This window comes from Martes martes, assembly GCF_963455335.1.
Source record: "Martes martes genome assembly, chromosome: 17".
Classification (NCBI taxonomy): Eukaryota; Metazoa; Chordata; class Mammalia; order Carnivora; family Mustelidae; genus Martes; species Martes martes.
Window position 1 is genome coordinate 49,296,634 of NC_137905.1, and position 21,727 is coordinate 49,318,360.

General features: G+C 49.1%; 1 protein-coding gene across 1 annotated transcript; it reads right to left on the minus strand.

Moving 5' to 3' along the window:
• Nucleotides 1–463: 463 nt before the first annotated feature.
• Nucleotides 464–880, minus strand: NANOS2 (nanos C2HC-type zinc finger 2; the record flags this gene model as incomplete). The annotated part of the gene is made up of 1 exon (XM_080829609.1): nt 464–880. The coding sequence occupies one exon, from the start codon at nt 878–880 to the stop codon at nt 464–466; it is 417 nt and encodes a 138-aa protein (XP_080685735.1).
• Between the last annotated feature and the right edge of the window lie 20,847 nt (nt 881–21,727).

Consider the following 21,727-nt stretch of genomic DNA (forward strand, 5'->3'; position numbering starts at 1 on the left):
GAGCGTCCAAGCCAGTCTTGTTCACGCTCTCCAAATTCTAAGGGCGGGCTTGGGAGAGCACGCTGGGTCCTGTAGGTCCACCGGTCCAAGAGTTCCAGAAGGAATGGAACCACGGGGCTGAGAAGTCAAGGGGGCAGGCAGGGCTCGCATCCCCAGCAGCCCGGGAAAGACGAAAAGAGCCTTGAACGGGGGGCCCAGAAGGAGCCCCAAGGCCGTGCAGTCCTGCTGCACCGAGAATCCACAGACACCCCCAGTTCAGACCTCCAAGGCCTGTGAGGTCCCCGGGGGCAGAGCTGGCCTGGTTCCCCAGTAGCCTCCAGTGTTTCAGGATCCAGCGGGGACGGAGCTCTGGGAGCCAGAAGCTCCCAAGGGCTGGGGGAGTCGGCGGGGAAGGGTCCGGGGACTTGGCGGGGACTGGACCAGGAGGATTGGGGGGCTGCTGTGGGGCGGGCACCTTGTGTCCTCAGCGCTTGACCTTGCGGCCGGCCGAATTGCGCCCGCTGCGGCGGTAGAGAGACTGCTGGCCGCCGTTGAGTGGGCAGTACTTGAGCGTGTGGGCCTGGCCCCCGGTGGCCCCGCACAGGGGACACACATAATGTCGCAGGATAGGGCACACCACCACGCCTTCTGGGGTCTTCAGCTGGTGTGAGGAGTAGACGTGCCGCGATTCCCCGTTGTGCTTGCAGAAATTACACAGGGTGGCCAGGCCTCTGCTGGCTCCCGGTCCTCCCACGCCCTGCTCCGGCCCCAGAGAGGGCCCGGGCCTCGGGTCCCCATTCCCCTGGGCCTCGGGCCTTTGCCCCCCACTCTGGATCAGGGCCAACAGCACCTGGCTCAGGTTGAAGTAGTCCTTCCACATGTCAAAGGGCGGCAGCTGCATGGCTCCCAGGCGGGAGGGGGGGGGCGGGAAGAGGGGGGCGGCTAGAGAGAGGCCAGGGCTTGGGGGCCTGTGGACAAGAGCAGCAGGTGCTTTTTTGGAGCAGAGAGGAACTGCACCCCCCTTTTATACTCCCCCAAAGACCCTTCTAAACAAAGGTGGAGCTTAGGATTTAAAGGGCCCACTCCCTGCCCACGGTCCTACTCCTCCTCCGACTGTAATCCCCCACCGAGAGGGGGAAGGAGGCCCTTCCCCTTGTCTGTGGTCATTGCTCCGCCTCCGCGACTTCTGGAAAAGCCCTTCCTTTCCCTGGGCCTCAGTTTCCCTACCCATTCCATAAAGCTCCATGTGTGCAAACACACCCTTGCCCCCTATCCTCCCTTAGTCCGAGGCTACGGGCCTCCAGATACCCCAGAGCCATTCCTGATGATGATAACTGGTCCTCACCCCAGGCCAGACACTGTGCTGCACAGCAGTTCCTACGCTATCTGGTATCATTCTCACAGCGTCTATGTGGGAAACGCAGTTATGAGCTCCCAGTGATAGACGAGTTGCTTGAAGCCCAGAGAGGGATACTCACTGGCCTGGAGTCACAGAGTGTGCAAGTGACAGAGCTGGGCCTCTGACCCAGGTCCTGAACTGGGAGCCAAATATTCAACATATTTGTTGAATCACACTATGGTGTTCGACGCTGTATAAGCGAGATCTATGTTCTAGAAATGAGATCTGTGAGACCTGTGAGATCCCCATGATGTCAGCCTTGTGACCATGCAGGGAGGTGGGCATTATCACTTGCGTTTTATGGAGACGGATGTGAGGCTCAGAGAGGTTAAGGAATGTACTTAAGGTTGCTCAGCAGGGGAGTGGCACAGCTGGAATTCACGCCCAGTCTGACTCTAGAAATACTGGGAGTTGATCTTAGAGGCCGTGGCCTGACACAGTCTCACTTAGAACGCCCTACTTTGACCCTGTGTGTTGTCCCACATCCTCCCTGACCTCAGGGGCTAAGAAAAAGCTTGCCTCCTGCCCACACCCCCTTCTAGGAATTCTTCCTCCACTAGCCTCATCTGTCGCCTTGACCACTCAGGGCAGAGTCACTGAGGCTCCTTATGTCATTGGATGCTGGAAACTCACCAGTGACCACAGCGAACCTGGCGCCCGTTTCACGCGCTACCAGCGCATTGCGGGGAACAGCCAGCAAATTAGAAAACAGTAGACCCCAAGACACCCGGTTACCTATAAACAGGGTGCTCTGAGGGAGACGGGGCTGGGGGGAAGTGGCCTGGAGGGTGAGACCACAAAGAAGAATCTTCCAGAAAGAGGGACACAAGATATGGAACCCTGAAGTTGGGGGACAGAACGGGTGGGGTGGACAGAACAGAGCGAGGATCCCAAGATAAGCCAGCCCTGCGTGTACGGGCTGGAGGCGGTCAGATCATAGATTGCTTTTAGGGGATGTTTCGGCAAAGCCCTTTGGGTTTGTCACAGTCATTGGCAGTGACTGGATTTAGGGGGCGGGGACTGCGGATGCCGGAGAACTCCACGATCCACATGACCAAGATCTGTCTTGGGCCCCACGTTACCATCTAGTGTCCCCACTGGGCACCCATATATGTAGAAAAATGCATTTGTGATGATCTGAGTCTAGAACCTAGCTGCGTTTTGCATATAAATGCTAGTGCTCTTACTGTATTTTTGGATACACTGACTTTTCCTGGAACGCAACCACTGTGCACGTTGTTATTCAGAGCTGTTCACTATTTCTAGAAGCCCCGCCACCCCAGGCTATGGTAACTGTGGCAACTGTCCAAACAGCACACAGTTTGTCCCTGTCTCATTTGTGGGAGTCTCCACAGAGATGCTAGTATCTGCCTAATGAGATGTGTTTTAGATTGGCCTTCTCTGAGCATTCATACATGAAAATAGATTATTCTTTTATTATGAATGGCTGTCTTTTATTTCCCCTTTGTAACTCAGGACACAATACTACTTTTTAAAAATAAAACCTGTGTGTTGGTGGTCTATATTATCTGTGAGTTTAATTTCAGAATATTATTATTATTATTATTTTACTTTGTAAGATTACTTATTTATTTGAGAGCAGGAGAGCACACAGGGAGAGCGAGAGGGAGAAGCAGGACTCCCTGCTGAGCAGAGAGCCTGATGTGGGACTCAATCCCAGGACGCTGAGATCACGGCCTGAGCAGAAGGCAAACGCTTAACTGACTAAGCCACCCAGGTGCCCTATTATTATTCATTTTTGTTCTAAAAGAATTTGTTTATTTGTCAGAGAGACAGAGAGAGAGAGAGAGAGATCACAGAGGGAGAGGGAGAAATAGACTCCCCACTGAGCAGGGAGCCTGTCTCAGGCTTATAGCCTTATAGCCTTATAGCCACCGAAGGCTATAAGCAGGGGAGGGACATAGGAGAAATGTGTTTTAGGATGCTCTTCTGTTTGCTGCTGATTGGATAGGGGCAGTGGGGCTGTCCCCATCAGCTCACATTGTCTCAGTTTGCTCAGGAAGCAAAGTCTGAACAAAGTGTGTTAAAAATCCCCAATGGGAAACAACATGTTATGCTTTCAGAAAGAACATAATAAATGCTTATTGAGTGAATGTGTTTTTTTCTGTGGATGGGCTCATGGTTGGGAGGCAACAAAGGGAGGAAATTCATGAATATCACAGGAAAAGTTTTCTTTCTTCCTAGCTTTTTGTAATTTCCTTTCTGAAGTAATGATTTGGATAATGACTTGTTCAGTATCTGTCCTCAGTGGTAATCCATGAGCCCTGGGAGGTAGAATCAGGGCTGTCTTGGGCACTGATGTGTCCCCAGCCTTGCCCAGTGCAGGGCTGGGCATTGCGCAGAGCAGGGGATATTAACAAGATGAATGAGTGAGGGCGCCTGGCTGGCTCAGTTGGTGGAGTGGGCAACTCTTGATCTCGGGTTGTGAGTTCAAGCCCCATGTTGGGTGTAGAGATTACTTAAAACATATGTAGAATCTTAAAAAAAGAAAAAGATGAATGAATGGATGGAGGTGGTGTGGCCCTCCAGACCACATTCTATTTCCTTGCGCTAAATGTCCACGGACCAATAATAAGTTTTCACATGGGTGACTCCTGTATCTTGAGTGGTTACAATGGCTGTCACTGTTCAGCTCTAATGTCTCCTCCTCCAGGAAGCCCTCTTGACCTTCAGGCTGAACCCCTGGGTCAACTTCTCTAGGTGACCACATCCCAGTCCTGCCCACTCTGAGTTACCACTGGTTGGGGATTGGTCTGTCTTCCCTTCTGGACTGTGAGCCCCCGAGGCGAGAGCTGAGGCTGTCCCCACAAGGCGCCATACACAACTAGAGTCACTTAACCCTCATCCCTTTCTTCAGGTAAGTGCTATTATTAGTCATGATTTGCAAAGGTGGCAACTGATGCTCAGAGAGGTTAGGTGACTTGTCTATCGTCACACAGCTGGCAGGCAGCAGATCTGGGATTCCAACCTGGGTGGGCCAGAGTCCAAAGTCTTTGCCTTTAACCACCGCCCTATACTGCCTCAATAAATACTAGTCAGCACAATGAATGAATAAATGAATGGGTCCAAGAGCTCCAGAGAGTTTTCCAGACCATCTAGTCTAGTTTGCCCCACTTTCTTATTTTGCTGTTGTGGAAACAGGCCTCTGGATGGGAAGGATTCAAGAATTCAGTTCTTCAAGCCATGGTTCCTGGCCAAGATCCCTGGATTCATGTGCACACCAAGCACTTTCTGGAAATCTATAAATAAAAGGATCCCCCTGATCGTATAGTCGACTGTGAAGTTTTCTGCTGGTTCACCTCCCCGAAGAAGTGAGTCTAGAACTCTCTGTTCTAGAGTGTGGGGGGTCCTTGGGTCAGGCAGTGGGGTGACTCGAGAACAAAACACCCCTGGCCAGTTGGTGGACAGCATCATGGGTAAATGCTCATTAATCAGCCCCCGTTTCTAGCCTGGCTCCACCACCTGCTAGCCGAGCAGGCTTATTACCTAACATCTCCTAGCCTTGGTTTCCCATCTGTCAAGAGAGAATGGTGTCATCACCTGTCCCAGAATGTAGAGCCTGGTTCATTGGATGAGTTTATTAAATATTAGCTAAGATAATTAAGACACAGTTAAGGCGATAATTTTAAGGGCCCTTATTTCCTGAGCATCTCCTTTGGGTCAGAATTATGCCCTACCCAGACCCTGTATAATGCATTAAGAACCCCACTTATCAGATGAGCCATGGGAGGCTCAGAGGGGTGGAGGGGTTTGTCCAAGGTTATATGGACAGTGAGGGTAGGCTGGAGCCGAACTCAGGACATCATCCCTTTTCCTGTGAAAGTCTGCAAAAGTGGTTAGCAGAGAGCAGGGGTGGGGCGCCTGGGTGGCTCCATCAGTTAAGTGTCTGACTGTTGATTTTGACTCAGGTCACGATCTCAGGGTCGTGGGATCAAACCCTGTGTAGGTCTCTGTGCTGGGTGTGGAACTTGCTTAAGATTCTCTCTCTCTCTCTCTCTCTGCTCCCCCCTCCCCCAAAAAAGCAGGGAGCAGGGTGGGACTTGCCAGGTGTGGGAACTGTAGAATGAGGTGGGAACCTGGGAAGGATGGGAGTAGCTGAGTCACATAGATTTTCACAGAGAGAACCCATGAGATCTGCCGGACAGGGATGTACCTTCTTGAAGGGAGAAGAGACAGGAATCTACCACATAGAAGAATGAGGCTCCTGGAGGGGGGGACCAGGACGAGTATGGGGGTCTCTGGGCAAAGTGTTTTCCACAAAGTCACAGTCGGGACCTTTCGCTCAGCAGTTGTGAGTCCTTGCGTGTGGACCCAGTGCCGGTCTCCGGAGCGGTGGGATCCGCTGCGTGCGTGAGGGTGACTATGGACAGGTGGAGGTTTCGAGGTTCCATGACTCCCCTTAATAATGGCACCTACTAGGTCTGGAGACTCTCGGATTCTGTTGCTTGCAAGACTTTTTGAGTTTTTTTTCCCCCCTTTATTGCTTATCCCATGCCCCACCCCCACCCCCTACCCCCCACCCCCAGTCGTTTTTTTCTAGGACTTTGTTATTAGCGCCATGTCTACCCTTCCTCCACCTCCTGGTGGTGTTTCACTGGATCAGTAACTGAAAGACATCCCTCCTCAGACAAGCCTGCTTCCCTGAAGGGGCTGGGGCTGTGTACTGAGGGAAAGGCAGAGATGATACTGATGAGAAATTCATCAGCCAACGTGTTTACTCCCTCACAACCTCCACCCCCACCATGGCCGCTCCAGTATCCAGACTGCAAGGCTGCCTTGTTTACTGGTGAGTTTCCCTCTCAGCCCGGTGCCTGGAAGTCCTGAGAGGGGCAGGCGGGGCAAGGGTGAGTCAGGAGGAGGGGGACCCAGAGAAAGTGGGGGAGGCACACAGAGAGAGGCAGTCGGGATTTTCAGAGGGACTTTGGGGCATGCTTGTGTAGAGATAAAGATGGGGAGGCGAGGGGGCGCCTGGGTGGCTCAGTCGGTTAAGCGGGTTAAGCGTCTGACTCCTGGTCATGACATTGAGCCTGACTTTGAGCTCCCAGGGGAAGCCCCGCATTTCACCCGGCTCCCTGCCCAATAGGGGAGTGTGCTTGCCCCTTTCCCCTGCCCCTCTTCCCCGTCCCTCCCCCTGCTCATGCTCTCTCTCTCAAATAAATAAATAAATAAATAAAATCTTAAAAAGAAAGAAAGAAAGAGAAAAGAAAGACAGGGAGGTGAGAGACTTCCCCAGGACCAAGGAAGTCACAGTCATTGTCCTCGAGATCTCTGTTGCGTCTGGCGGGAGATCTTGACACGGCCACTCCCAGCTGTGTGGTTTTGAGCAAGTAATGTCACCTCTCTGGACTCTGTCTCCTCCGTTTAACCAAAAGGGGGATCACAGCAGACTTCCTGTTAAGGGGCTATTCTGAGGATGGCCGCTGGCAACACAGGTAAAGTCATTAGCGGAGGGATGTCCAAGGTGAGCTTTAGCCATTATACGTAATTTTATTCCCTCACTAAAGATTTACTGAGGAATGCAACGCAGAGGTATAGAGACACCGGGATATTTGCTCATTCATTCTGCAAATATTTACTGATTACTCAGTGTGTGTCTGGCACTGTTCTAGGTGCTGAAGGTACAGTGAGGAACAAAACATACAGAAATGCTTGACTTCATGGAGCGGAATTTTATATAGATAACAAGACAAACAAATGATAGAAATTTACTGGGTAAGGTTATATACTATAGAGAAAAAAAAAGAGGGTAGGGAAATAGAGAGTGGTCAGGGAAGGTCTCTTGGAGAAGGTAAGAGAGGACATGTGGGGAAACCGTCTCTTATAGACATGTGGGGAAAATTGTCTCAAGCAGAGGGAAGAGCCAGGGCAAATGCCCTGAGGTCAGAGCACGCCTTAGGTATTTAAGGAACATGGGGGGGAGGTGAGAGATGATGCAGGACCCTGTGGGCTACTGTTAAGAAATCTGCCTCGTGCTCTGAGTGAGGGGGGAGCCAGGGAAGATGGGGTTTTCTGAGCAGAGAAGGGTCTGCTTCAATTCAAGATCTAAGGGGTCCATCTGGCTGCTGGATGGGGGAAAAGACTATGAGAGTTGAGGATAGAAGCCAGGAGCTCTGTTGAATATCACATAGCAGCAGTAAAAGATTTCTTTATAAAGATTTTATTTATTTATTTGGCAGACTGAGATCACAGGTAGGTGGAGAGGCAGGCAGACAGAGAGGAAGGGAAGCAGGCTCCCTGCCGAGCAGAGAGCCCGATGCGGGGCTTGATCCCAGGACCCTGGGATCACCACCTGAGCCCAAAGCAGAGACTTTAACCCACTGAGCCACTCAGGTGCCCCCAGAAAAATGTTTCTAAAATGCAAATCAAGTTGTGTTGCTCCTGCTTCAAATCTCTCATTCTCTGTGAATCTCAGAATACAGTCCCCAAATTTAGCTATGACCTACAGGTCCCTAGATGCCATGTCCACATTCCCCTCTGGCACCCAAAGCCTCCAGTGTGATCTCTCTGACCTCATCTCCTATCTCTCCCCGGCCATCCAAGCCTCCTTTCTGACCCTCAGATATGCCACAGGGCCTTTGCACTTGCTGCTTCTCCTTCCCTGAGCCTTTCTTCTTTCCCTTTTATTTATTTTGGTAAGGCTGGCTCCTTAGCTCCATCCAATTCTTGGCCCAAGCCCAAATCAGCCTTCCCTGGCCATGCTTTCGCTAGAGCTCACCCTCTCACCCCCAGGTCCTCGGTCTCACCCTCAATTATTTCTTTACTTTGTCATTACCCTGTTGATCATCTAATTTAACATTAGCTGGTTTTACTAGAGCGTAAACCTCACAGGGCAGCATCTGGTTAGTAGTCTCTCTAGTATTCCCAGGCTTGGTACATCATGGACAGGAGAGATGGGTGAATGAATGTAATGGATCTTCACAATTCCCCACACCCGCGCCTTTGTTGAGTTGACGTGGAGGGAGAATGTGCTCTGGAGTCACAGGCTTGTATCCCAACTCTGCTACTTCCTGTGATCACTGTCATGACCTCAGCTGAAGGCAGACACTTCACCGACTGAGCCCCCAGGTACCCTGAAAATGAGACTTTTTATTTTAAGATAAACTGTAGAGTCCCCACTCGGTCATAAGAAATAATAGAGATCCCATGTATTCCTAACTCAGTTTGCCTAAATGATAATATTTTACAAAACAATTACTAATTGTACAATTACTATATTTTACAAAACAATTACTAATTTTACAAAACAATTACTAATTACTAATTACTAATACCAGGATGTAGACATTGGTACAATCCCCTGATCTTGTCCAGATTTTGCATTTACTTGAACCCATCTGTGTGTGTGTGTGCGTTTAGTTCCATGTGGTTTTATAATGTGTAGGTTTGCATTATCTACCACCATTATCAAGATACAGAACATTTCTTGGGGCTCCTGGGTGGCTCAGTGGGTTAAGCATCTGCCTTCGGCTCAGGTCATGATCTCAGGGTCCTGGGATTGAGCCCCGCATTGGGCTCTCTGCTCAGCGGGGAGCCTGCTTCCCCCTCTCTCTCTGCCTGCCTCTCTGCCTACTTGTGATATCTCTGTCAAATAAATAAATAAAATCTTTAAAAAAAAGATACAGAACATTTCCATCACCCCAAGGATCACCTGATTGCCCTTTTATAAACACGCTCACCTCTCCTCTGGCCCTTACCCTCTTCTTAATCCCTGGCAACATATTCTAGTCTCTATTTCTATGATTTTTGTCATTTCAAGAATGTTACGGAAATAGAATAATACAGTGTGCAACCTCTTGGGCTTGGCTCCCCCCCCCCCCCAGCATACTTCTCTGGAAATTCATCCAAGCTGTTGTATGTGCCAAGAGTTCATTTGATTTTATTGCTGAGTTGTCATCCATGGGCTGGGAATATCACAACGTGCTTAACTGTTCACCTGTTGGAAGATACCCAGATTGTTTTTGATTTTTGGCTGTTTGGATAAAGTTGTCGTGACCATTCATGGGCCTGTTGTATGTGTGAACGTGTATTTTCATTTCTCTGAGAAAGCACCCATCGTGTGATTGCTGGGTTCCCTGGTAAGTGCCTGATTCGTGTTACAACAAATGGCCCAACTGTTTTCTCTTCACTGCTTCTGAGACGGGAAAATACAGGTAGCCAGCATTTCCCTTGTGTTAAGTGGGAGAGTTGACGCAAATAATTCAGCCTGCCAGTATCCGAAGCAGAGAAAAATAACTTGCCAACCTATTATCTTTAAGAAGATGGCCAGACTGCAACTTCTTCATGTCTGCACCTTTCCTAAAGCTCCTTCCTGGTTTCATTCTCATGTTCAAGCTCACTAAGGTGAATGTCTTTTTTTTTTTTTTTTAAAGATTTATTTATTGAGGGGCGCCTGGGTGGCTCAGTGTGTTAAAGCCTCTGCCTTCGGCTCAGGTCATGATCCCAGGGTCCTGGGATCGAGCCCCGCATCGGGCTCTCTGCTCAGCAGGGAGCCTGCTTCCTTCTCTCTCTCTGCCTGCCTCTCTGCCTACTTGTGATCTCTGTCTGTCAAATAAGTAAATAAAACCTTTAAAAAAGATGTATTTATTGATTTGAGAGAAAGAGAGAGAGAGCATGAGTGGGGAGAGGGGCAGAGCGAGAGGGAGAGAGAATCCCAAGCAGACTCCACGCTGAGTGTGAAGCCCGATATGAGGCTCGATCTCAGGACCCTGAGATGACCTGAGTTAAAACCAAGAGTGGTACGCTTAACTGACTGGTCCACCCAGGTGCCCCTGAGTGTCTTTTCTTAGGTTGATTACTTGTTGTTTGTTTTTTAAAGATTTTATTTATTAGACACAGAGAGAGCGCACAAGCAGGAAAAGCGAGAGGGAGAAATAGATTCTCCACTGAACAGGGAGCTGGATGTGGGTCTCTATCCCAGGACCCTGGGATCAGGACCTGAGCGGAAGGCAGATGCTAAACCCACTGAGCATCTTTTCTTATGTTGATTACCTGTTTGTATTCTCTGGTCCAGTGTGGCTGCTTTGCTTTTCCAGGAACCACCCTCCTCACCGGAGAAGCATTTGCAGAAGGTGGAGCAGGGATGGTGAGGGGAGAGAAACACTTGGGGAGGGGCGGGGAAGAGATGAGGGGGTCTGCCCAGGATGCAGGGGAGAGGTTTGTCCCGAACCAAGAGCCTGGGTATCACCACCTTCCCTTCTGATTAAGAATGGAATCTGACCTACAGGTCTGTCTCTCCGCTCCTCGCTGTGGGTGGCTTCCATTAGCTCCTGTCAGATCCACACCTCCCCTTCTCTCCTAGCGCTGTCTCATACGCATCAATGCGATCTGGCTTCCCATTGGATTCAGCCAACGTCTTCCCACCCCACCCCCCGCTGCCCCCCATTTCCTCTCCTCACAGTTCCCAGCCTGGAGAGGCCACTGCTCCCCACGTTACCTGCCCCAGGGTACGGCACCATCCCTTGGGGGTTAGTTACACCCTTGTAAATTACAACCGCTCAAATGAGCTGAACAGAATGTGCCCTCTGCTTCCTTTTGGGACCATAGTCTGGCCTTCCCTGGGGGGGGGGGTCCTCAGCTTCCTTGGGGGTGGGGTGGGGTGAGGATGAGGGTCCCCTGAACATGAATTGGGCTCTTCACAAATCCTGATGGCCTTGCCTCTCCCCACCCCGTGCTGCCTCATCTCAGAGAAGCCTTCCCCTTCCAGAGTCCAGCACCCCGCTTCTTTGAACAAAACGTACACAAATGCACAACCCTACAGCTCAAGGACCCCCACCCTTCGGAGAGGCTCTACGGACGTTCCACAGTAAGGACCCCCGGTGTGCTTTATGTCAACAATTTTTTTAAATTTAATTTTTATTCTTACCCAACCACTTTGAACTCTTGTCACCCCTTCTTTTGGTGTTTTACTCCCAGGATTCTAGATAATGTGTTTAAATTTCTACTTATTTTTCGATTTCACATTATCCTTTGACTTCCACTGTGGAAGGTGATGGAGTTTCTTACACACAGGCCCCCTCCCCTTAAGGCACTCGCCCTCTCCTTCCTCATTGTGGAATTGTTTCCCAATTTATTATTAGATCAATATTCATGCCTATATTATTATGAATAAGTAAAACTCTGTCCCCAGCTGAGCCTTCTAGTATGCTATGATTACACGTCTTTTCTCGGACAACTTTTAGTTTTCAGGAGATCGAACAGTCCGTAGTTGTTGGCCTCATCTCCCACCATGAAAAATTCTTCACCATAAGACTAAAAGCTGCTTGGGGTGCCTGGCTGCTCACTAGGAGGAACATGTTACCCTTGATTTCAGAGTCCTGAGTTCGAGCCCCACATTGGATGGAGAGATTACTACAGAAAAAAAAAAAAAAAAAAGAAAGAAAGAAACTTAAAAAAACTCTTCTCAAAGGTCCAAACATGCTGGGGAGACATGGCAGTTATATCATATGATACTAGGAATTTTTCTAAAAAAATTTTTAGGTGTGATCATTGTATTTTAGAGATGTTTTAAAAAGCCCCCCCCTTTTCTTAGTATTTATTTATTTATTTGAGAGACAGAGAGAGCACAAGCAGGGGGAGGGATAGAGAGAGGGGCAGAGAGAGAGAGAGAGAAGTAGATGCCCTGCTGAGCTGGGAGCCCAGTGCGGTCGGTGAGGGACTCCATCCCAGGACCCTGAGATCATGACCTGAGCCAAAGTCAGACACATAACACCCACGGAGCCACCCGGGCACCCTGGTAGCTGTATTTTAAACCAGCACTCTGGGCGATTCTGGTGCACACTGGCATTTGAGAATTCTCCCCCAAGAACTTTTTATTATGGAAAATTTCATACATACACTGTTATGGGATAAACTGGTGTTCCCTTCCTGCCTCATTCATACGGCATTCGGTGAGGGGGTCGTTGGGGGAAGTAATTAGGGTTAAATGAGAACCTGAGAGTGGGGCCCAATTTGATGAAATTAGTATCCTTAGAGGGAGAGAGACATGAAAGCACACAATTCTTAATGTTTCTGTCTCTTTCTTTGTCCCCACCAGCACACAGGAAAGGCCACATAAGGACGCCATGAGAAGGAGAGAAGGCAGCTGTCTGCAAGGCAGGAAGAGAGCTCTCACCAGAAACCAAACTGGACGGAACCCTGGTCTCAGACTTCCAGAACTATGAGAAAACGTATTTCCATTATTAAAGCCACCCAGGCTAGGGTATTTTGCCACAGCAGCCTGAGCAGATTAACACACACACAAAAGTAGAGAACACGGTTTAGTGAAGCCACAGACCCATCACCCGCCTTCGCGGTTCCTGACACGTGGCCATTTTTCTTTCATCCCTGTTCCCACCACGCCTCTGGCATCCGTTAGATGATTTAAAGATCCACTCATTTATTTTTGAGTGGGAGAAGGGAGTGTGTGCACACAATCAGGGGAGGGGCAGAGGGAGAGGGAGAGAATCTCGAGCAGACTGCCCACTGAGTGGAGCCTCACTCCAGACCCTGAGATCGTGACCTGAACCAAAAATCAAGAGTCAGATGCTTAACCACTTGAGACACCTAAGCGCCTCTCTTCGATTTTTTAAAACAAACCCCGGCCATAATATCATTTCAATCACATATGCTAGAGTATGTAATTCTAAGATTTAAAGTATAGCAATACGGTATGATACCTAAATAATAATCATAATTTCTTTTTTTAAAAAAGATTTTATTTATTTATTTGACAGAGATCACAAGTAGGCAGAGAGGCAGGCAGAGAGAGGGGAAGGGAAGCAGGCTCCCTGCTGAGCAGAGAGCCCGATGATGTGGGGCTCGATCCCAGGACCCTGGGATCATGACCTGAGCTGAAGGCAGAGGTTTTAACCCACTGAGCCACCCAGGCGCCCCATAATCATAATTTCTTAATACTATCAAATATTCTCTTTTAAAGAAAGATTTAATTTTTTAATTTTAATTTTTTTATTTTTAAAGATTTTATTTATTTATTTGACAGACAGAGATCACAAATAGGCAGAGAGGAAGACAGAGAGAGAGGAGGAAGCAGGCTCCCTGCGGAGCAGAGAGCCCGATGTGGGGCTCGATCCCAGGACCCTGGGATCACGACCCGAGCCGAAGGCAGAGGCTTTAACCCACTGAGCCACTCAGGCGCCCCTAATTTTTATTTTTTAAAAGATTTTATTTATTTATTTGAGAGAGAATGAGAGAGAGCACAAGAGGGGGGAGGGTCAGCGGAAGAAGCAGACTCCCCACTGAGCAGGGAGCCCGATGTGGGACTCGATCCCAGGAGTCCAGGATCATGACCTGAGCTGAAGGCAGATGCTTAACCAGCTGAGCCACCCAGGTGTCCCAAGAAAGATTTTATTTTTAAGGAATCTCTACACCCAACGTGGAGCTTGAACCCACAATCCCAAGATCAAGAGTCACACATGCGCCACCAACTGAGCCAACCAAGCACCTCAATACTATAAAAAGTTCATGTGTTTAAAAATCAAATGTCCAAATATATATATATATAATATATATATATATAATATATATGACATATATATATTATATATATATATATTTTTTTTTTCTTTGAGAGTTAGTTCCAGACATCGTTCATGACTTACTCTGGTACATATTTCAGCATGCACATATTTCCTAACAGGAAGTATTTTCTCCTAAACAACTGTAGTACAGTTATCCGATTCTGGGAACTTAGAATATAAATAGAGTACTATTATCAAATAAAGATACTCAAATTTTTCTAATCATTTCAGTAATGTCTTTTATACCTGTGGGGTTCATTTTTCTCAACCAGGATCCATGCTACATTTAGTGATAATGTCTGTTCCATTTCCTTTAATCTAGAACAGTCCCCTACCTTTTTTCTTTTCCATGAGATTGAGATTAAAAAAAAAAGTAGACCAGGTGTTTGGTAGAGTGTCCCTCAATTTGGGTTTGTCTGATATTTCCTTATGAATCGATGTGTGCGTTTCAGGCAATCGTAGAGTAAAGGTGCTATCCTGTCCTTCTATGTGGAGAGTGGTGGCGTGTGGGGGCATGTGACCTTTGTTTGTGGCATTATCGGTGATGCGGAGTTCTATCCCTTGGTTAAGGTGCTGTTCACATCACCCCATGTGTAGGTGTCTTCTCCTTTTTGGAATTACCAAGTAATGTCGGGAATGACACTTTGAGACAACGCAGAGATCTGGCTTAGGATACATTTTAACATTTTAAAAAGAGCTGGAGACTGGAATGCTCCTTGCTCTCAGGGAGTAAACATTTTATTTGGGGGTGGGTTGGGGGAGGAAGACAACAGAGCAGCAAATAAGCAAATACTTAAGAGGTTCAGAGTGTGAGCCCTAGTGAAGGCAACGCCCATCTTGTTTACTGTTGTGTCTGTTGCCTTGATCAGCACCTGGCACGTACACTTTTTAAAGACATGTTGAAATCAATGAATGAATGGCGTTCTGTGCTATAAAGACTCTAAAGGATACTGGTTAGAGACTCTGGGGTGGGGTGAGGTGAGTTGTGTGGCTATTTAGGTAGGATGTTGAGTTGGAAAGAAGATGAAAAGCAAATGTAAAAGGTCCCTGAAGCAAGGCAGAATTTGGTGTGTTGATGAGCAGAGAGAGGACCAGGAATGGGGGTAGGGGGAAGGAGAGCCAGCCAGGCTGAATTCAGGTTCCCTCAAGATCGGCCTGATGGGTTGGCCATTGGAGTGGGACTCTGCAGACCATGTTGGGTAGTGAGGCTTTTACATGGAAAGCCTGGGGTCAGGGTAGGGGTTATAAGCAGAGAGTGATGGAATTAGGGGTCCCTTGCTATGGAGAAAGACATCTCTTTGTGCCTTTCTGTGGATTCTCTTACCATCTGGGGGGACCCACTGGGGAATCTAATAAAAGCTGTATGTAAATGCATGCCATTTTGTGCACCGTTTCAGAGGGTTAAGGCGTCCATTTGGTCCATGCCAAGCCCCCCAGACAGATAAACGGATAAACTGAGACTCACATCTACTAATAACTAGCACCTACAGAGCCCTTAGTCTGAATCAGGCTGTGTTCTAAGTGCTCTAAGCATAACTCAGTCCTTGCAGCAATCCCAGAAGGAAGGTCCTTGATGATCCCCATTATGTAGATGGGAAAAAGAGAACTAGAGACAGCCTTTCCCACGATCCCATAGGCAGTCAATGACAAAGGAAGGGTGAGTCTCTCTTCTTAGCTATTAGGCGAAGACTCCCTCCAAGTTAACCCAATCTCAGGGGTCAAGGACACCTGAAGTTCATGCTAGGTCTTTCCAAAGGTCTCTGGCTCAGTGGCTAGAAACTTTGGTTATTTAACCCTAGTTATGCCGGGAAGGCTGGACAAAGGCAAGGAGTGTCATTGTTGGGTCCGGGGAGGACCCGAGGCTTGAAAGGCGGAAGGGCTGAGCTGTGGAGTCCCACGGCTGGCGCGGTGGGCAAGGCGGGGAGAGGATCATCCAGTCAGGGTGTGCGTTGTGTACATTTGCTGCTTGTTACCTTGTGTCTGCTCCCGGAGTCTGTGGGAGTATTTGAGTCTTAGTAAATCAGAACATAGGCTCGGGAAGGAGGTTGCGTGGCTTCAACTCCCGCTCACGGCTCACTAGCTGGACGATTTCGGGCAAGTTACTTAGCGTCTCTGTGCCTCCTTTTCCTTGTCTGTGAAATGGAGATAATCACAGTTTCTATCTCATAAGGCCTTGTGAGGGAGGATTCAAGGAGATGGTGCATGTCAGGTGCCACCCAGCCTGCGACGGGGAGGCGGCGGGGGGGCTCCTCAAGGGCAGCCTATTCGGTCTAGTGTGTCATTCAGCACCGTGTGCGGGGTGACATTCCATCAGCTTCACTGTGCGTCCCCTGGGTGTTATGTTTACCATCCCGTGTATTCCTGAGCGCTTGGAGGAGCTACATTGATACTTTCCGGATCTTCTGTTCCCGTAGCTAGTTACAAGGTTACCCCTGGCATCCACTCTCAGACCCCGGCGCGAACCCGAACCACTCCCTCTCCCCAGCCTTGCGATCCCAGGGCTAGAAAGCGAGAGCTACCTCCCCTGTCTGGGAGGCCGGCCTTCCTTAGCCACGCCCAACCACACCGTCACGCCTCAGCCCTCCAATCCCAGGCAGGAAGCCGTGAAGCCACGCCCACCTGTCAATTCCAGGTCTAGGTGTGCTCAAACCCTCCCACACTTTACCAAGCCTTCCTCCCTTCCTGCTCTAGCCACGCCTTCTCCCCCCACCTGGTCCCGCACAGACCCCTGCCCACCCCAGTCTAGCGCCTGATCCCGCCCCCCCACAAAATGCCTTAGGCCTTGAGCAGTCACTAGATTGTGGAGGGGTGTGGGTCCTGGAGACTTTATTCGCCCTCAAAAAGGTCTTGCCATGGGAGGTTGGCGAAGTACATCTTGCCCTAGGGACACATGAATCTCTGGGCCTTGGGGTGTAGGCAGAAGTGGAACCCAGAGACCTCTGCCCACCCCCTCTTTGTCCGTAAGTGATCTGTATTTCCAAAAACCTCTCCAGGGATCAGTCTTCCGGTGGGGAGAAGAGAGCCAAAGGCACCTAGGGTGATGTGGGGATGCCCCTCACCAAAGGCCACTTGTTTTCTACCTTCATCTTCAAAGTTCCACCCAATCTCTGGAATCTATAGCAAGAGAGGAAAGCGTTATGATTGTTTTGTTTTGTTTTTAAAGAGGGGTGGTCAGAATTGGGTAGGCTCCCTCTTGCCTCTAAGATACAAAACTTAAAAAAAGAAAAGAAAAGAAAAGAAAGGGGAAAATGACACTTCATTTACTAAAATCAACAAATGAGCTACATATAGCTGTCACTTGGGAACGACCTAGAGTGGGGGTCATGCCTCACTGAGTGAAGAGAGGGGGGAAGGGTGGCTCCAGGAAAGGTGAGGAGGGGGCTTCTGGGTTCTGCCCCCAGCCACCCTGTCTGGATTTCTCTGTTTTCAGTTTTCTTTTTCTCTTTCTCTGGGTCTCTACTCACCCCTTCTTGATCTCTGTCTCCCTCACTCTGGGTGTCTATCCCCCATCTCTCTAGCTCCCCTCTCTTTTGTGTCACTGTCCCCGATCTAAGTCTCTTGTCCCTCTCTCTGACTTCTCCCCTCCTCTCTGTGGTCTCTGTCCATTTCTCTCTGTTTCTGAGTTTCTCTGCCTTCTCAATCTCTGCCATCTATCTGGACTTTTGGCCATGCCCCTTCTCAGCCCTCCAACGCCAGGCTGAAGACTGTCCACGGATATCTCTCCCCATTAATTCCAGGGCTGTTAATCCATTCTTCTCCTCCCAGATTCCCCTTTTGTATCACTGGTAAGGGCCAAGTGACTAGTGTTCGTGAATGGAAGACTGGCAGAAGTGACAGAAAGAAGTTAGGAAGGCTTCTGCACCTTCCCCTTCCCGGTGATGGTGGAGCCCATAAATGGACACCTGCTGTAGGCCCGCATTGTACTGCTGTGTGAGCAGGAGCTAACTGACTGTTGTCCTGAGCTGCTGAGATGTCAGGGTTTATTTGTTATAGCAGCTAAAACTACCTTACCTAATACCATGCCCACCCTACCTTCCCATACAGGAAGCTGACAAGACCACGCTAAAATTCCTGAATTTTCAACTCACATCCATCTCCAGTGGTGGGACAATGTCCTCTCATATTAGGACCCAACCCACATCCTGCCAAAAACTGAGTCAACATTTAAAGGTAATCTTACCCCAATCTTAGTCTCTACCTTTGACCTACCTGACTCTGACCTCCAGTAAATTCCTAGTTCTGTTTCTGTTATAACCTAACTTCAACTTTGTCCTTAGTGCCACCCCTGTCTTGGCCTAATTCTCTTTCTAATCTCCTTGGCTCTGATGCAACCCTTAACTGTAAGTTTGATTATTATGACCCACTTATATCACAAGTCTAAACCTTAACCCTGGTCCTAAGAAGAGATTCACCCTGACCTTGATCCCAGCGTCAGCCCCAATGCAGTCCTAAGATCCAAATCCAGCCCTGATTTTAGGTATAATCCTAGCCTTGATTTTGAGTCTAGCTGTCTTAACTCTATACCCAATCTTTACCCAGGTCCTGGGTACCTAGCCCTAACCCCAACCACGGCCATAACCTGAACACCAGCGCTAATTGTCACCTTTACCTGAATCTTAACCTTGTCTTCAAACCTCAAGTGAAACTCCACCAATACTGATTGCTACTGATCCTTAATCTTAACCTTAGCTTGATCCTTAATTTCTAATCCTAATTGGAACCAAACACCAGTTCTAAGAGTTTCACGTGATTTGGAGTCATCCCTGACTCTTTTTTTCTCTTTTACTCCCCACGTCCAGTCTGCCAGTCAGTTCTGAGAGTGCTACTTTCACATTCTATCAGTGTCCGACCATCCCTCTCCACCTCCACAGTCACCAGGTCTGGCTACCATCATCTTCTTCCTGGACTGCTGCAGTCACCCTCCCCCGGGCTCTATGTTCATGCCACTCTTCTAGCCCTCAACCCAAAGGGATCTTGTTAAAACCTGAGTCAGCTCACATCTCTTTGCTCAGAACACTCCCATGGCTTCCATCTCACTAGGAGTAAAAGTCAAAGTCCTATATTGGCCCCCAAGATTCTAAATAAAATGGCCCCCTTTGTTTCCTATCTGACCTCATTTCCTCTCACCCTTTCCTTGCTCACTCTGTTCCAGCCACCCTGGCCTCCTTGCTTGTCCACACATACTCCAGGCACATCCCGCCCCAAGCTCTTTGCATTTGATGTTTCCTCTGCCTGGAATGCTCCTTCCCCAGATATCCACATGCCCACCCCCAACTCTCCTTCAGGTCTTTACTCACATGTCACATTTCCAGTAAAGTCTTCCCATTCAGCTTATTGAAAATTGCAGTGCCTCTCTCTTCCAGAATTCTCTGTTTTCTTTCTCAGCCTCATTTTTCTTCATGACATGTATTATCATCTAGTGTAGTGTGTGGTTTACTTATCTTGTTTACTGTCCATTTCCTCCCATGGAGCACAAGCTCCCCATGATAGGGAAAATTGTCTCTTTTGTTACTCAATGTCTAGAACACTGCCTGGCACATAGTAGACGCTTAATGAATATTTTTGAATGACCATGTACTTCCTGAGAAGGATGCAGCTCCATTTCCCTGTAGTTCTAAGATGATTGGGTAAGAGGAAGAAGAGTGAAGAGGGGTTGGGGTGGCAGTGGCCACAGCTTCCACAAAAGCAAGTTGAGTGTTCAATTACACCTGGTCAACAGAGGGCGTGGCTCTGTCCCCAAGCCCCTGTGACCACTTTTCAGCTGACCAGGAACTCACTAAGCTTTTGGCTCATGTCCGCCTGCAGTGAGAGCCGCTGAGAAGCGCGAAAGCCTGGGTTCTCTTCCTAGTTTGTCCGTGGAACCAGGGGCACTCATATATTCCCCCCCTTACGGCTCTGAGCCTCCAGTTCAGTTGAGAATGGGGTGAAGGCTAAGAGGGAGACTCCTCTCACACTGGAGCTGGAACTGGGGATAGGGGTGGGGATGAGGCAGGACCGCCGTGGAGCTCGGTACAGGCAGTGGCGACGAAGGAGGAGAGAGAAGGCCAGAGATGGAAGGACTAAAATACAGCTGGCCCGCGAAAAAAGAGGAAAAAAGAGAAAAACAGAGACAAACAGAAAGACCCAACGTGCGAAGCACAGGCACACAGAAACAGAGGTGGACAGAGAACGAGTGTGTGCAATAATGGGGAGAAAACGGGTCCCCCCAACATCTCTCCCGCCTAGCGTCTGTTCACTCTCGTGTAGCACTTTCCGGTGACTGCACAGACTGGCAAGCCAAAAACTACACTTCCCAGAATGCCTTGCGGTGGGGTTCCGGAAGGAGGTTTAGGTTCCACCAATCAGATGCCTTCGCGGGAAGCTTGAATTTCTAACTCAAGTCAGCGGGGAGGGAGGTAGCCGCGAGGCCACTGCCCTGTTTGGGGATTTCTCAGAGTTGGTGCGATTGCGGAGCCAGCGGCAGGCTTCCTGATCGCGCTGGAGGAGTGGCAGTTCCCGGGCGGATATTTCTGGAGGGTGGATTTGGGGGTGCCTTGAAGGCTCAGACAGGCTCTGTGTCCCTTCATAAGTCCTTTTCTATTTACACTGGCCAGAGTGGATTTTATTCGCGCCACTGAGCAATACTGGGTACACAGAGTGGGTGAAAGCGATGCAGAGGCGGACAGAAACAGAAAGTCGGAGAGATTCCACCTCCAGCGGGGACAAGGAGAGAGACAGAGCCCTGCAGGGATACAATGAGATGATGATTTTTTTTTAAGGGGAGGGCGAGAAAAAGAGTGATAGGAGGGAGATGGGGTGACACGGACACCCAGAGAAATACTGAAGGTAAACTGAGGCAGAGAGGAGCAGAGGCAGAGGCAAGGATAGGGAGAGGGGGGCAGAAACAGTGTCCCAGAGCTCTCCCCAGAATGTCGGCGTGGGAGTGTTGGTGGAGAGGATCCTTTAGAGACTAGACTTCTACAGAAGGCAGAGTTGGAGGCCAGAGATTGGAGGGGGCCTAGGGAGGCTACTGACTTGCCAGACTCACCAAAGCCTAGCCTGCTGATGGAGTATTTTTCCAATAGAATGTCTCATTTTTCCCCCCATGCTTATTCCCAGCCCCAACCTTCAACAGCCCTGACTGAGGAAAGCATAGTGTCTCTGAATGGACTCCCCACCTGCTTGCCACTCGCCTCTCAGGCCTTGCGCGTGAAGACCAGCCCACTTGACTTGGGCAGAAGTGACAGTGGTGATTCAGCCACCTTTGAGGACTGAGGCCGATTCCTGAGCTTAGATGATGCCTGAGTGACTAAGAGGGGTGGAGGGAACAGAGAGGGTCTGCAAGAGAGGGAGACTGAGGCAAAGAGAGGTGGACCCAGGGGCAGAGAGATGGGGACCCAGGAGACGAACGGGGCAGTGAGCCAGGCAGGCCGGATCCAGGAGTCCAGGTAGTGGACTCGGATAACCTGGCTTCTCTGACTAGTTGTCCTGAATTCACTGTTGCCTCTCAGATGTCTTTCTTTTCTTCCTTCTAGAGTTGCCAGATAAAATACAGAATGCTCTGTTACATTTGGATTTTAGAGAAGTGACAGCTAATATTTAGTGTAAGTACGGCTCCAATATTGCATGGGACGTATTTACACTTAAGAAATTTTTTTAAAATATGAAATTCAAATCCCACTGAACATACTGTATTTTTATTTGCTGCATCAGGCCATCCTATCCCCATCTCTGTTTTGCTTCTGCCTCTCTTTTGTCTCCTCTTTGTGCTTGTCTTTCCCTCTGTCCCAGTCTGCCTCTACCTTTTCTGTTCCCTCCAGGCGACCTTGCTCTG